We start from the raw sequence: 16,662 nt of genomic DNA, 5'->3' as shown, positions 1-16,662 counted from the left end.
CAGAATCTCCTCATTTCTCTCTGATGGGAAGATTCCGACAGTTTCACAGGATCAAACTCAAACCACATCAAAACTAGGTGGATTCCCCTGAGCATTACATAAAAGGAAGTGTCAGTCCATAGCAGGAGTGGGGTTGGATCCCGGGCGGTTTGGAATGGTTGGGTGAGAAGAGCTTGCTCATCATAGAGCCAAGGGTCTACTCATGAGTTACCATGGAAAATTCTCATGGCCATCACACTCACCCCTTTTCTGTGAGTGGTCAGCCTCCGTTTTATTCTTCCAGACACACTCCCAGCATACTTTATTGGGAGCAAGCACAGAGGGGGTTCTAGTGAGCTTCCCAGCATGAGGCAACCACTTTCCTAGACCTTCTAAATGTTTCCTTATAAATAGTTGTTCTGAGGTTTGTGAGTTGTTTTTTAGTTGTACTTTGAAAGACTTCGTGTTTATCTCCAGATCTCTGGTAGCAAACACGGCATTTTGCTTGAATCATTGGTTTGCCTTAAGGAGACCCTGCTTTTAGGGGTTTTAATTAAAAAGTCTCTTGTACAAAAGTGCTTCATGAGCTGCAGGGGGATTTCTGATTTTAAAAATACTTCATTTCAGTTAGTAGGAAGCAAAGATGTTATCTATTTCCGGAAAAGTTTTATGTAGTATTCCAAAAAATAGAAGCTTTGGTTCTTCTCATCATCAGATTATTTGAGTCCACCATCATGACTGAAAACCTTAAGATTATACCTACTGTAAGATATAACCACAGAGAAAAAAATGGGTTAATGGTGCAATCTTTATCCTCATCTGCATTTGAATCTTTTGGAACCCAGTGGAATGTATTTATGTGGTTTGCACCATGCCTTTCTCAGTCTTCACTTTCCAAGTTCCCTGACGTATAACACTCTGGACTGTTATGGCCACTTTTGTTCCCATAAAGAAAGGATTTTTCCGGTTGGAGGTACACATGTTGGAGATGAGCGGTTAATGTGTGTGGTCAGTGTCCCACACTTGCAGGGGGATCTGAATCCAGAGCAAAGAATGAGAAGCGTACGCTCTTGGTATCAAGCGCATTGACTGGGAGAGTCTCTACACTCGTTGGGAAAGTTGCTTCATGAGTCTTTATATTTTTTAATCGGAGATGTGTCCGGAGGATCTGTATTTTATGCATTTTGAGGAGGAAAAGGGTTAAATTTGTTCTCTATTTTTGTCCTGTTAATATTTAAAAATCAAAACAAAACAAAACCTCCTTGGATCCATGTGGTAACCCAAAGTCCTATTTCCTTGGCAACGGTAGTCAGTACATTGGAGCCACGAAATATCAAGACATAAAATTTAAAATGCATTTAAGATGAAATGTCACATGGTTCAAGACCATCCTATAGTGCATTAGAACTGACCTTCTAGCATAAAATAACAGAGTTGCACTTGACTCTGCCTTTCTCCTGTTTGAAGGTAGATGGTAAAGAACAGATTACAGAACTTTAATTCTTTTCAGGCTGGCCTAAAAATTCTGCAATGTTTTTTCTTTGGAGGGAAGCGTGTTATGGAAATTAAGGAGGTTGGAGTCTGGGTAAGGAGTTTATGTGGAGGTGGTGGTAAGTCTAAAATCGAACTCAATAAATGGGTCAGGCAAGATGTGTTGTCTTTTCTATGCTATTTGAAATAGACAAAGGCCTCAATTAGCATTACATTCAACCAGTGGATTTCTGCTAAAACTTGTGGCTGCATAATAAAAACATAACAATGCCTACATATACTTTCAGTCTTTTCTGTACTAGAAGTCTCCTTTATGGGGGAAATTTTCTGTTTAGGCTATGAACTCCTAAATGTATACGATATACAGGTTATGTTTTTCATAAATTGGCAAACCCCTGGCAGTCCTTTATTTGGCTGCTGTATTCTTGGGAAAGCCTCTTGAGAACCATATCTTTTAGCTCAGTAAATGTTGAAGGCCTGATGGCTAGTCCTGAAAAGTGGTAAGTGACAAGGATGACTTATTTGGGAAAGTTTATCCCAGTCCTGTGATTTTCGTGCCCTCCTCAGGGTGGGGGAGCCCATCTCAGCTGGCCTGTGCTGGGCTCATCTCTGAACTGTGAACAACTTCGTCACTTCGAGTCTATGACTCTCAGAACTGGAAGAGAGCTTGGGGATAATCTATTGACTCCAGCTGTTTAATTTGACAGATGTGGACACTGAACCTCAGAGAGGTGACTTGCTCAAGAGCAGGGGGACCCATTCAACAGCCCCCTTGATCACTCCTCTCATAAAGAGACTCAAGTTCTCTGGAGACGATTACTGTGGTGGTGCCAGTCTGTGGCGCCGTGCGTACTGACAATCTTCACCAAGTCGGGGTTGGGGGGGGCTCCCACCTCCATCGGAGCATTCAGAGGAGCAGGCTTGGGACTTACATTGCTCTCTCTTGGAGCCAGTGCAATATTTACCCAATAGATGTGATTAAATTTGTATAAAGTCATTGTCTGCGGCTATCCCTGTTAATGTGCGTGTTTTGTGAAGAAGAATTGCTCATGCACAATCGTAGCTTTCCATTTTAAATGTTGCAATTGTCAATAAAGTAAACAGATTTTCTGAGTGTTTACAGTTCCAGCAATTCACAGGGGAATCCTTTAGTGTGTTTTAAAGTAAAGGTCCATTCAAAAAGAACAAACTTTCTAAAATGTTGCTTTTCCATCTCCGGCACAGAATATAATATTTCTAATTTTGTGTATCTTATTACTTGGAAAACTAGAGACATTTCTCCTTGGAAGCATCAGAGGAAAAATACAGGATTTCAGGTTAATTCTAGAAACCTTCTCAGGTTTAAGGTGTATTGACCAAAAGACCTTCCTTACCCAAGAGATCCCAAGCCTCTGTAGGGCAATTCCTTGAGCTTTGAGAGAGAGGAGGAGCAAGACCAGGCCGGCAGGGGTCCCAGGCGAGGGCTGCCCAGGGGGCTGGTGAGGCAAGAGGAAAGGCTGGAGAGAGTTGGTATTAGAGTGGACGGCCGCTAGAGGGCGCCGAAGCACCGGCGGAGCCCACCTTCGGGGACCACGAGCCGGTCTTCAGGCTCAGAGATGGGGTTTGAGGGAACCCCAAAGAGGTGCCCAGGTATGAGGTATTGGGTTTCGGGGCCTCTGACTCGCCACCCCAAATTGCCTCTCTACAGAAAGGAGACAAAATGTTTTACCTTCAGCATCTGGTGGGGCGTTTCTAGTGCCTGGGTGGGTTGCCTGGTGGCTGGACAGCCTGACTGCTCTCAGGATTCTGCTGACAGGCTGTCTGGAGTCTGACTGCCCCTTGTTTCCTCAGGAGCAGAACTCTGGATCTGGAAATACCTGCTTTGAATCTTGGGTTTACAGTTTTCACTCTGCAGGCCTTTGAATGAACTATTTCACCTGCGTGAGTCTTAGCATCTGGAAAATGGGGCTAGTAATGGGTGTGAATGTGGCGTGTTTAAAAGTGTCTGGTATTTTAGCGGGCAGGCAACTGCTAGTTCCTGTGCCCTTTCTCTTGGTAGTTCTCCCCAAACTTGATCCTTTCCTTTCCATCTGAGCCTCTTCCTCCTGTTTCCACACCCCTCCCCCTCAGCAGAAGGGTCTCATTTCTCCATCTGTTGAATGATAACGGATCACAGCCTTGATGCCAAAAGCTCTGTTAGGCGCTGGGGATAGATGTGAAATTCCTGTCTTTTGAAGGCATGCGTTTGAGGGGCAGAGTCTGCAGAGAAGAAACGTTAAAGCCGCTGGTGGTGGGTGTGAGGAGAGATGAACAAATGATGGGGGTAAGAGACACCAGAGTCATTTATTTTGTCTCCGAGAACCTGGAAAGTGGTCCCTCAAGTTTTTGACGCTCAAGTGTTTCTTCATCTCCCTATTTCAAGGAGCGGGGTCTATGGAGGGTAATTCTGAGGGAGGGGACTCTCACTCAGTGTGTACTTCGGTTTATACATACATTTAACAGGGCTAATAGATTTTCTTAAATGCAATCAACTTGTACCACTGCCCCGGGTATATTAATTTCATCAATATCATAACATAAATGTCTATGTAATTGACTTAACCCGTTTAAACAGGAAGATGGTTTTTAAAGGAAACATAAAAATATTATCGTAACAAAATCCTTCCACTAAGTAGTGAGTCTGGGACACCCCAAATAAGGATTCTGTTTTTAAAATATTGAAAGGTGTATTCAATACAAATATCAGCAAAAATGAAAACTAGTAAGGGCAGTAGCATGGTTAAAAGAAATGCTTCATCATTATCATTAAAATGACAGAAAACCTTTTAATTTATTAGTAGGCACTCGGAGTACAGGATGCCTGATTTGATGTCTGTTGTATTTTGTGCAGTTGTTTCAATGAGTAACTTGGAGACCAAATTCCAGTGACAAAATGGAAAAGCCACGGACGTTTGTACCTGAGATCGTGTTGACGTGAAGTCAGGGAAGGGCACCTTGGGCCGTGTGTGTCCACTGCATCTGGCCGGGTAGACAGCAAAGCTCCTCAGAGGCTGTGGGTGGAACTCCTTTGCTGGGTGCAAATCCTTAAATTCTATAACTCTGATTGTGAATCATGTTGAAGGAGAGGCCTGATAAGAGGAAAAGGGTGGAAATAGTTTGATTTTGGGGCCAGCTAATAACTTTGATCACAGCTCATGGCCTGATTGAATTTTAAAGAGACAGGAAAATAAATGCTTCTTACTGAATCAGAGAATGTGGATGCTGGGCAATCCCATAAATTGGGCGCACCCCTCCCATTTTCCAGGTGAGGAAGTGGAGGTCCAGCAAGGTGAAGTCGCTCACCAGGCTGGTTGGCGGTTGAGTTAGGGTAAGACAGAGGTTCCCCCGCCCTGTCCTGGCCCAAGCCACACCTGCCTCTCCTCCCCACCACGTGCTTCACGACAGCAGGACTCTCCCTGTCTTGTTCACTGTTGAACCTCAAACAGGGCCAGGCATCTAGCAGTCGCTCAAAAAACTGTCACTGATTGCGTGACAATGCTGTTTCTTTCTTCCTCACTCTTATTCGGGAATGTGCCAAGAAATCACTAGGTTGCATTTGATGAAGACAAATAAATATTTGTTGAGTTTTGTTATGATAAGGGTTTAAGCTTTGAAGGTAAACAGACTTGGTTCAAGGCCTGGCTCTGCCACTCATTAGCTGTTTGGCTTTTGGAAAATTACTAAACCTCTCTGAGCCTTATTTCCTCATTTGTAAAAATAGGAATAAAACTATATAAGGTAGCAGAGGACCTGCATCGTAGGTGTGTGCTAGGTGTTGGTTTTTCTTCCTCTCCCACTCCTGCTCTCTGTTCTTCCCAGAGAAGATTTAAAAGGAGTACAGTACTTGTCAAAAAGTGATTTTAATTTGTTTAGGATAATACATATTTATCTTGCAGAAAAAATAAAATATTCCACTATATAAAGGTAAACACATGTACAATCACTACAAATACATGTTCTGCGGGTTATATGTTATTAGTCCCGGTTTATACACAATTGGGTCAATGCCAGCTAGCAGCTGGGGAGAAAGAGGACTCAAATCTAGGGTGCCCCTCCCCGATTCCAAGACCAAGGTGTTTTTCTCAAATCCGTGTTTCACATTATCTTTGTTTCTTACCCATCTTTCTACTTCTGCTCCCCTCAAGAAGGCTCAGATCCTCTTTTTCTCCGCGCCCTCGTGGCCTGGCTCTGCTCTGGCACCTGCCTGTAACCTCATCATGCGTGGGTGTGCCCACGCCCTGGATGTGTCACGAGCTTTTCCAGGTGGCATCTGTACAGTGCAGTGCATTTCTTGATATGACTCCCCGGTACCTAGAACCTTCCGGTACGTCGAGTCCTCCCTCTGTCGCCCTGTGCGTGTGCCCATTCTCTCAGCGTGTGTCCTGCATCCGGGCCAGGTTGGTGGGTGGCTGCAGTGTACCTTTAACTCACTCAAAATCAACTCTACACCTTCTCTCATTTATTAAAAATATTCTTATTGTATTTTGATTGTTTGCTCTATAGTCTATAATCTAAATTAATGTGTGCATTAATGATATTAATTATATAAAATAGTTTTAATATATTTTAAATATACAATTAGTTATATTAATTATACGTAAAATAATGTGTGAATAAGATATATTACTGTACAGTGTTGTATATGTAATAGAATGTGTACTGAACTTGACGAACAGCGTATGGGACTTTTTTCAAGGATTATTGTGACTGCGTGGGAGTTTTGCTTTATGCATTGACTTTGAGTCACAGCCCTTACCTAAAATGTGCTCTGTTATATTTGCAAAGCTGTACTCCGTGTTGTGTATCGGTAGGTAGACTTAGGAGCGAAGGGCATAAATTTTGTGTCAGGCTTCGGGGGTTTGAATCTCAGCTCTCCTTCAGCTCTTGAAGCTCCGTTTCTTCAGATGTGAAATGAGAATAAGGATAGCGCCTGTGCCCTGGGATCGCTGGCAGCCTCGAAAGATACGGTGTACATCCGAAGCATCCCAAGTGCCATGGTATTGCGGGCCTGTGGAAATTACTCAGATTGTAACTGTTATTGGCTGGCGGTGTCCCTCAAAGCTTAGAGCTTCTGAGTAATTACCCTAATGGCAGTGGTCTCCTGTGTTGCAAGGGAGTTGTGAAAACTAGAAGGAGTGTGTTTATGAAAGTATGATAGAACTCGGCAATAAAACGTGTGCTTTCTGCAGCTACTGACATAACCATTTACCTTCCTTCTCCCCTCCCCACTCTCTTCCCACCCGCAGATTTTCTGCCTAGCCACAAAATGACTCAGGGGTTATGCTGGGGTTCCTCTAAGATAAAAACTTCCTCTGTTCCTGCTGGTTCCAGCTTTATTTTAAATGCAAAGTATGTTTAGCACTGGCCGCAGATACACAGCTGGAATACAGAATCGATTGCTCTGCCCTGCAAGGCCCAGCAACAGACGTTTATTGTATTTGATTTCGTGTCTCTCCTACCTTTGTCCAAAGATTCTCGGCAGCCAGCGATAGATAAGCTATCGGGTGCTCTCTGCTATCCAAATCCAAAATGCTGCTGGCATAAATTACGCTGTTTTCCGGGAGCCCCATGCAAGCCTTAAAGGCATTCTCACACCTGAGCACGAATCAGAAGCTTCTGGAGGGCTTCTCACAGCCCAGATTGCTGGGCCCACCTCTGGAGTTTCTGAGTCAGTGGGTCTAGCGTTGGGGCCAAATAATCTGTATCTCTGACAAGTTCCCAGGTGATGCTGATGCTGCTGGTTTGGGGACCACACTTTGAGAATCGGTGCCTTAAATATTCGCTTTATACAGACAAACCATGCATTTTCTCTCCTGTGTGGTATCACTGAGAACAGCTTTCGTGAAGGAAGAGATCTGACATTTACTGAGCTTCTGTGACATTTGCTGTGTGCCAGGTACCTACCGGGCACTTCACCCATATTATCCTGTTTAATCCTCACAACCACCCTGCCAATCAATTCATGATTATTTATTGAGACCCTATCATGTGTCATGCGATGTGCTGTGCTAGGCTCTGGGGATATGGAATGAACACCACAGACATAATCCTGACCTCCTGGATATTATATTTCAGCAGGGAACCATGCTTGAGTACATAATTATAAGGGTGATTAGTCTGATCCATAGAAAATGAAGACCAGAGAGGCTAAGTAACCTGGCTAAGGTTAAACAGCTAGTGGGAGACGGAGGAGGCAGAACAAACTTAAAAACCATTTTACTCCAAAATGTACAGTCCTTCCACTAAACCAGGAGTTCTCAGACTTTTTGATCTCAGGGCCCCTCTACCCTGTCAAAAATTATTAAAGACCCCCGAAGAGATTTTGTTTATTTGGGTTAGATCTATCAACATTTACTGTATTAGAAATTAAAACAAAGTGCTTCCCCCTGAGAACCGCGGCTCTAAGCTGTGCCGCTGACAGGACCGTCTTCCCCAGGTGCTGAGCCCTCGTTTGTGTTCATGATTTTGTAGCCATCAAAGATGAGACACTTCTCATCTCCTCCTAAACATTTGTTTTGAAGCACGGCGGCCTCTCTTCAGCCTTAGCCTGCATTTCTAATGATGGTGACTTCCTAAAGAGAAGACTGACCTGCTTTGGAATTGCCTTTTTCAATTTTTATGTATGTGTATTTATGATAAGGAAAAGCAACAGTTAAACTTCCAATCACAGAACAAACTAAGATGTGGTGCTTCGTTCTTCATCGAAGGGTCTCAGTCCCAGCCCAGGGTATTTAAAAGGATACAGTTCATAAAAGTCTGTGACGTGTACTGCCTTCAGGGCTCCTCAGGGCGCACGCCATCGCAAGGGAAGCCCGAGGAAGCAGCGGCCGGGGAACTCCTGCTGCCTCCTTAGAGAAAGAGAAATAGATGAACGATTGGGCTTTTATGTGATGCTGGCAGCTCAATCACGTTTAATCGTGGGCTAACGACCAAAGTAGTGCCCTTTCCCATCATTTTTATTCATTATCTAGCGGGAATGAGAAGTCCTAGTAGATATTTTCCTTTGGTGTGTAATGGTCTGTGGTTGCTCAGACGCTGATGCTCCGGCTGCCTCTGAATGCTTCATGGCATCGTTAAGTTTCGCGGAGTAAAATCAACCAAATTGGAGCTGACATAACTCAATGTGGTTCTCAGTGGATGAGCAATGAATTCAAATCTCCTTTTATTTCTGTAGAAACCGATGACCTAAGTGGGAGGCTGCAGCCAGGTTAGTGGGATTACTCAGCTGAGGAGGATCCTTGGGTGAGAAGTTCGAAAGAGGGGATCCACTGGTCATCCGACTGTTTGGTCTTTTTGACACCAGACGTCTGGGTCACTGGTTCACGTTGCAACTTTTAAAAGTTTTATCCAGGTGTTTGGTGTCCCATAGGCACATGCCATAGCCAAAACAAAGCAAAAAAGTGTGATGCTAGATGATCATTTGTCATCTTCATTAAAAGCTGAGATTTGACGTGAAGCATCTCTTGGTTGATCTGAGGCCACATGGGTTCCTTCGCATAGCATCTCTGTACAGGGCACATTGTGCTAGGGGTTCGTAACCCTTTTGAGGAAATAGCTTTCTGGAGAGAAGCGGTTGTGGGAAGGCAAGGCAGAGGTGATTGTACCAGCAAATCACATGGCCTTTTCACGGCCTCATAAAATGGGAGTCGGTGATGCGTCTCATGAGGGGCCATCTCCTGGGAACACTTTTAGCTGAGTTTCTTGTGCTGTTTCTAAGTTGGGAGCTTCTTGCCCATAATTCTCCATTTCTGACTCTAGGGGCTCATGTCAGTAGCACACACTGTCACTCGAAGTGGATTTTGCAGATTACTGGGGCCACTTTTGAGAACCCCTTTTCTCTAAAGCATCCCCAAGTGGGGAAGGGAGCTGGGCCCCTGTTCCTCACCCACACCCTGCCCAGGGAATGGGCTCAGGGAAGACCAGACCTGCTGACTGATCCTTCATGTCTGCCCTGTGTCCAGCCTGCCCACCAAGCTAATCAGCCCAGCTTAGAATTGCCTCCAGCAGGAATGGATGGGAGTTATTTTCTATGGGGACAGAATGATGGGAATCTGCCTGATATCATGGGAACATCATCTTCCCTGAGCTGGGGAGAAGAGGTAGCATTCAATTAGGGAGGCTCAGTGCTTGGTTACTTCAGTGGACACTCCTGCCCCTCTTTGCTTGGATGGGCAGGCACAGTTCTGTTTATGATTCCCATTCCTTCCCTGTGTTTTATGAGTGCTTGTAATAGCTGGTTATAAGGTTCACTAAGTTCCTCATTCTGTGAGTTTTCCTTTATTTTATTTCTTAACTTCTATGAATCTAAGGGAGGCTTGAGATGAAATAAGAGGTGATTAAGATAAACTTGACATCTGCAGCCCAAAAAAGGTCCTTGTCGAATGAGATCCACTGGGGCAGGGGTCAGCAAAATACAGCCCAGGGGCCCAATCCAGCATGCAGACGTTTTTGTAAATAAAGTTTTATTGTAACGCAGTCACATCTGTTATTGCCTATAGCTGCTTTCACACTCCAAAGGCAGAGCTGAGGAGTTGCAAATAAGAGCGTATGGCCCACAAAGCCTGCTATCTTGCTTTTTACAGAAAAAGTTTGCCAATTCCTGCACTAGTATATTTCTGTTTGGCCATCTCCAGATAGGAAGCATGCATAGATTTCCAAAAATCTAAGGCAATGTTATTCTGAAATACGGACTATAAGTCAAATATCTAATTGATAGAATTTTGTTGCTATGCGTTGAGGATCTTGCACACAGTAGGTGTGTGTGGGATGAATGATTGTGTATTTGTAGATGAATGATTTATAGTCTGGGTTTCATTTCCCCATTCATAAAACCAAAGTCTCTGATTTGATCTCTGGGGATCCTTCTTGCATGACTGTTCTGCAGAGTATTAGAGAAAGAGGAGGTGAAACTCCCTTGCTGCCTCCCACCCCACTCTGCCAAAGCGACGCCCCACAGTCTCTTGAGTCCCCACCACCAGTCATGTTCATTTAGCATCAGCCGGAATTATTAAGCAGGGTCAAAAAGCATGACCATCTGCTGTCACAGTGTTATCAAGTGTCTTATCAAGAGAAACAAGGGAATTTAAGAGTTGAGGGCATCAGAGTTATGCTTGGTGCTTGTTCTGAGTTGCTTCGTGGAGATGGGGTTGAAGAGTAAGTTTATTGCGTGTGTTCAGCGGCTCTTGGTGTGATCTTGGACAGGTGCCAGATGTGCTGAAGGTCCCTTCGCTCATGTACCAAAATCAGAGGTGGAAATCACACTTCTACTGGTTTCTGAAATTACTCTACAGAGAGATGGAGAGCTATGGACTGATTCCTTGGTGGGGGATGGAAGGAGGGAGAGATGATGGCAATCTCCTGGCTCTTACTGTCTTCCACTCCCAGGGAGAAATATGAGCTGTCTCATCCTGGGAGAAGCCTCGTGCTCTGTGGTGTGATTTGGGAAGCCGACTCCTGATTCAAAACCTATGCTATGCTCCCCTTTAGGAACTGGAGTTCCCACTGTCCCCTTTCCTGAGGAGATAGCCAGGGTTTCCATCTGCTCAGCTCCACAGATTTGACCATGGGGTTATCATTTATTAATTCATTCATTTGGGAGGGTGACACACTGTCTCTGCTGAGATGTGAGCAGAGCCTCAGCCTCCACATCCGCGTCCCAGGCTGTGCCCGAGTTTCCCTCTCTGGCATTCCAGCCTCCGGAGTTCTGGGGTTCAGACAGAACCGCCTGGCCTGCCTGCCATTGGTGGTGAGTTACTTCTGCACTGTGGCAGGAGAGGGGACTGAGAGCAAGTGGGACTGTGAACAGCCAGGGGCTGGGGAGGGGAAAAGCCCACTCACAAGCTCTTGACTTCCACGTGCAGGACCCAGACCACTTTCTTTCATTTGGGAAGAGAAGGGTAGGAGGAACAAAGCGGGCCGACCCTGGCACGATGCAGCTTGTGCCACGTTCTGACTCCTTGTACCTTTAACCTCCGTGGGTGGAGGGCATGCTGCACGAACAGACTGTCTGGTCCTCCTGGCTGAGGAGCAGAATTTGTTCCATTCTAGGCTTTTACTTTCTGAGAGCTCCTAATTCCTAGAATTTCTGAAAGCCATTAGCTTTAGGCCTGGAAGCAGAGGGATTGTGTATTGATGGGCTGAAGTTTGGCTAACGCTGTGGTTCAGTAAAGTGGCATCATTGTGTCAAGTGAGAGCATTAGGAAAGGTTTCCCGACCCATGAGTTTCATATTGGTTGCCTCTGTTGTTCTGTTTTTTAAAGTAAGTGAACAAATCGTATGTATGTGACTGTAAATCTCCTTTATTCCCTTAAAAGTGTATCTTCATATGTCCCAATTAATGCATATTTACCTTGATTCATCAAATTTATTTTTCAGCTGTATTCCGTTACCGACTGATGCAATACTGTGTCTATTACTCTGAGTCAAATTTATTTAAATCCTTCTAAAACAACAGCTATAGGAATATTTCTGCTACTTAGTACATAGGGCATAGAAGATGTCATTTGCACTTAGGACAAAGTTTTAGAGTAGAAGTTCCTCTTAGTAAGAGATGGCACCGTTTCTGCAGCTTGGAAATGAAGATGCTGATATACCGCTTCACCACGTTGGACATAATGTAAAACTTCAACAGACTTTCTTGCTTGCTTTATTTGTAAATGTTCGTCTTGGCACTGACAGCCTCAGAGCTTTTCCTATTTTCTTGTTTCACAACTCCTTAGGAATGTGCAAAAGGAGAGGTAATAAAGGACAATCTTGTCAAGATAAAACATGATTCATAAAGGTGACAGCCATGCCATATGCGAGCAGTGATTAACAGCTGCAGAGTCTGCTAACGGCTTTTTAAAAATAAAGAGATAAAGCAGATTTTCCTATTATTTCGTGTTTCGGTGCTTGCTCAAGTGCATCGCCCCGATTTTTCTAGGCTTCATTTTATTCTGTAGCAATTGAATCACTCTTCGTGCCCCAGCAGTGCTGTATTAGGGCTTACTTAAATTTTTCACATATATCCCTGGTTATTCTTCCAGCAATATTTTAAGTTTCAGGACAATGATGTGGTGTGTTAAAACCGTAACCTCCTCTAAAACTGCTCATTTTATTTCTGTGGAGTGTGTTTGGGTAGACAGAAGGGAGAGCATTTCCAAGGCTTGCTCATTTGGAATTGGTTTACTTTAATTTAGAGCTGTGATGGCGGTGGGTATGTGCTTAATGAAGTGTCACAAGCTTAAATGGCCTGCCTTTGCCATCACTAGCAGACACAGGCTGCAAGGCTGGTGGGGACAGACAGACAGACAGGCACGAAGACTGGTTCATCTTTGAGGCAAGGGGTTAAAGGGGAGGAAAGCTCTCATTTTAAAATTCAGTTGTCATCTTAGCAAAATGACTTAATTCTAGGAAATGCATTTTCATGAAATTCAGTTGTCTTTGTCAAACTAATCAAGCGCTCTTCCTGCCTGATAAGCCCCTGACAGTTTGCCTTGTATAGGGTGGTAGTTTTCATCGTGCTTGGGTTATGATTCCCTTGGAGAATCTACTGAAAGCTATGGACTCTCTCACCTGAAAAGTGAATACACCCCCTGTACACAACAGTGCGCATCCAGTTTCAGGGGTTTATGGACCCCCTGAGGCATAGACCTTCATTTTTCTCATCAAGAAGCTCCTCATTGTCTCTTCAATGGACGTGTTCTTCATGGCAAATTTCTTTTTAGAAACATATGTACATTAACATTCATGACATTGTGGCATTTCTGTTAGAGGGTAAAGGGAACAGAGAATTGGAGATATCTTGGGAAGCCCAGAGCTTCTGGGACCTTTTTGGGGTTACCATCAAGAGCTGGGCATTTGCCAAGATTTAGGATCCAACCTTCCTGTGTTGTCCGGGGCACAGTCGGAGTTGAGTGCCTGGGTCCTCAAGGGTGGATGGAGGAGGGGTGATGGCAATGCCTCAGGGAGTTGGCCGTGAGGGAGGCATGGTTGCGTGCCAATGAGTATCCTCAAAGGCACTCCCCTGCCCCCGCCCTGTGGAGCCTCAGAGCCCTGATTCCCTGATGGGCTGCCCAGGAAGCCAGTGGACTGAGCGTGTCACGTGATGCCTTGGCACAAATAAGAGGAGAAGGCCTCCCACTACCAGTGGTGGAGGGCCAGTGGTGCCTCCGGCTTTTGTCCAGTTGCCCTCCAGAGCTCTAAGCCCTGGGCTGTGAAATGCAGCCTTCCTGGGGCTGACTTCCGAGGATCAGTGGCTTGCAGGAGACGGTGGGCGCTGACCGGTGAAGCAGATCGGCGTTGGAAGTGGTTCACGCACAGCTTTATGCAGGTGCATCACCAAGCCTGGATCTAAGTGCTGGGTGCCCTGTAAGGCACCAAGAGATATTCTGGAAGTAGAAAGGGAACAAGTGTAAAAATGGAAGATCCAGAAGGACAAGGGTAAGACTTGTCCTCCATCCCTTTCCCCCCTCTTTCCATCGTCCCCCCTCCTTCCTCCTACCCTTTCTTCTATCTTTCCTTCCTTCCTTTCTTCCATTCTTCTCTCCTCCCTCCCTCCGTTTTTTCCCCCGGTGCTCACATTCTCCCCTTTTTTCACTTCCTTTTATCTTTTCCTCCTTTCCTTCTATCTATTCTTCCTTTCGTTACATCCTTCAATTCAGCAGACATTTTCAGGTGTCCCCCGGGGTGCTCTTTGTTCTTACCCTGCCTGGAATTGGCTTCCCTCTCCGTCATGGCATGTCCACCCTCACGCTACTGCAGAACTTTTTCGTTCTGTGTCACCTTCCTCTGCTGCTGCTTCCTTCCTTGTTTGTCTTCCTTAATCAGCTAGCATATTTTGAAAGCCTACCATGTGCAGTTCACTGCCTTAGAGAAGAAAGCTAAAGTAATAATGGACTTCACTTTCAGGAAGGTTAACATCAAATTTAGGAATCCAGGCACGAATATGTGAAAAGCGAATTAAAAGTGTCAGTTACGTGATGCCACAAAACAAGGATGTGAGGTGATGCAAGCCAGTGTGAGCGTTACTGCTCGATGAGTGAAATGGGGCAGACTTCGACTTCAGAGAGTGGAGCAATTTTGCAGCTGGGGGTGGATGGGTTTGAGAAAGGCTTACAGAGAAGGAATGTAAGCTGGGGTTCCAAATAGGATTTTAATATTTAGAGAAGAGAGAAAATTTTGGTCCAGGAGGGGAACTGATGTACGTAAAAGCTCAGTGGTATTGCTCTTTTTTTTTTTTTTTTTTTTTTTTAATGTCATTTCCATTTTCCAAGGGTAAGTTCCAGGGAACGTCTTTTCCTCTCTCAGGTCTCCTGTGACTTCTCCTCCTCTTTCCCAGCATTGCTATCTCCTCTCTAGTTTCCATATTTTCCCCCAAAAGCTATTTTCTCTTCAGCTGCTGATGGGCTCAAGGGAATCATCCCATTATCTTAGATCCCACCTGATCAGCAGATTGGTCACTTCCTGCTGCACATGAAGTCTGCTTGGAATGCAAGTCTAAATTGAAGAGACGGCATTGAAATGTAATTCCCAGCTTGGTGGTTGAAATTCCAACCTTTAATTTTTGTCAGCTCTTGCAGGAGCCAATGCACTGCTCTTAGGGCTAATGGTCTGGCATGCTGGGGATCTGAGAGAGCCTGGAAGTCAAGGATTTTGGTTGAAATTCCTAGTGTGGCTGGTCCAGCATAATTGAGTCCAATCCAGGATGTTACGCCTGGCATGTCATTGGATTTTTGTGTTCTTTTTATCATAGCAGCCCAGGGTTGAAAGGATCCTAGAGGTTGTCTTGTCTTTTACGTTGTCCAATCCTATAGGTCAGGAAACTCTCCCTCTTTTTTTTCTCATTATGTGTTCATTTAACCTGTGTTCTTGGATGTTTTCATGTAAATATGTGTTATAAACTGAAACCAGTTTATGTTATTTAATTTCAACATCCTCAACCCATGAAGGAATATTTTATTTTCAGCTGCCTGATGAGCTCTGATCTTAGCCCCATGCCTGGGTCTTTCGTGACAGTGACTTGAATGAAATATGACCAATAGATACACTGTAGTGACAGGCTAGCTGTGGAAGTTGAAGATTCTAAGTTTATTTCCTCTGAGGTTGGCATTTCTCTGTGATTGTCCCACCGAATCCTTTCTAAGGTTTAGCCTCACCGGCAGCATTGCTTGGGAGATATAGGGTGGCTGGGGTCCCCTTGGCATGTGGCCTTTTGATTTTTGCCCTTAAGTAAAGGAAGTAATCCCTTTACCAAGTATTTGCTGGCTGCTCAGAATAGAAATGTTCTCATTGGTACATTACAATTGCTTATTGAGAAGTTCACATTCAGGCATCCTATATGTTGTGTGTGTGTGTGTGTGTGTGCGTGTGGTGATTCTTAGGGTCTATTTGATCTTTCCTTCTCTTCCTCCATCAGGTGAAATATGGTTAAAAGGGTTAATTTGTAGCAGAAAGGAAGGGGGAAGATGGCCCTGGCAGGAAGTGGAAGCCTCCTGTAAGTTGTACTAGGACGATGGTGTGAAAAGGCAACTCTGGAATTTTGAATTCAACTCCCCATGCTGTAAAGAAGGGCAACCCAGGTCCAGAGATGCGAAGTGATTTGGGCCAAAGCGATGCAGCAGATTAAAGATAAGCCAGCATCTGTGCACATTCTCAGACTCCTGGAAATAATTGGATGTACAGAATCCTTTCACCCTATTATCAAAATATGTTAGACAAAGAAAGCAATGATAAATAAATTAAATATTTGGTCAGCAGAATGAATCAAATAGTTTTGTTCCACATTTCTTTAGGAGTGTTTAACAGAATTTTGAAGAAAAAATTTTAAAATGGAGAATAAAATATTTTTCAAGAATACAGAGGTCTTTTACAGAGATAGTTAGGGTGTGTCTGATAAATGTTCTTAGTTAAAAAAAGCAATCAGTCTTACTATACACTACATTCTTATAACATCATATGATGACTTTGGAGGTGTAGAATATTAAGCTAATTAAAAGCTATCCAGTTGCTCTAAAACTATTAAATAACTGTTTTGTGAAAGACAGAAGCCAAGAACACAATACATTAAAAGGCAATAGAAGTGTGATCTTCCCCATATACCATGGGGTGCAATCAAAACTGTAATTAGACTCCATTTCCTACTCCCAAATGCCAATGTTAAGACAAGGAAAAAAGAGATTAAAATAGCTTCTGTGT

General features: G+C 44.2%; 1 protein-coding gene across 13 annotated transcripts in view; it reads left to right on the top strand.

Moving 5' to 3' along the window:
- CPNE4 (copine 4) overlaps nt 1-16,662 on the top strand; it is a 691,914-nt gene that overhangs the window by 234,140 nt on the left and 441,112 nt on the right. Inside the window, exon 1 of one of the 13 annotated variants that reach the window (XM_070239082.1) lies at nt 13,751-13,908. The exons of the other annotated variants lie outside the window; for them this stretch is intronic. Within the exon in view, the coding sequence (XP_070095183.1) occupies nt 13,886-13,908 (23 nt within the window). The 5' untranslated portion in view covers nt 13,751-13,885. Of the gene's footprint in view, nt 1-13,750; nt 13,909-16,662 lie in introns of those variants that run through there. 13 annotated transcript variants of the gene reach the window in all.

This window comes from Equus caballus, chromosome 16 (genome assembly GCF_041296265.1).
Source record: "Equus caballus isolate H_3958 breed thoroughbred chromosome 16, TB-T2T, whole genome shotgun sequence".
Classification (NCBI taxonomy): Eukaryota; Metazoa; Chordata; class Mammalia; order Perissodactyla; family Equidae; genus Equus; species Equus caballus.
This window is presented reverse-complemented; position numbering and strand designations above follow the sequence as displayed.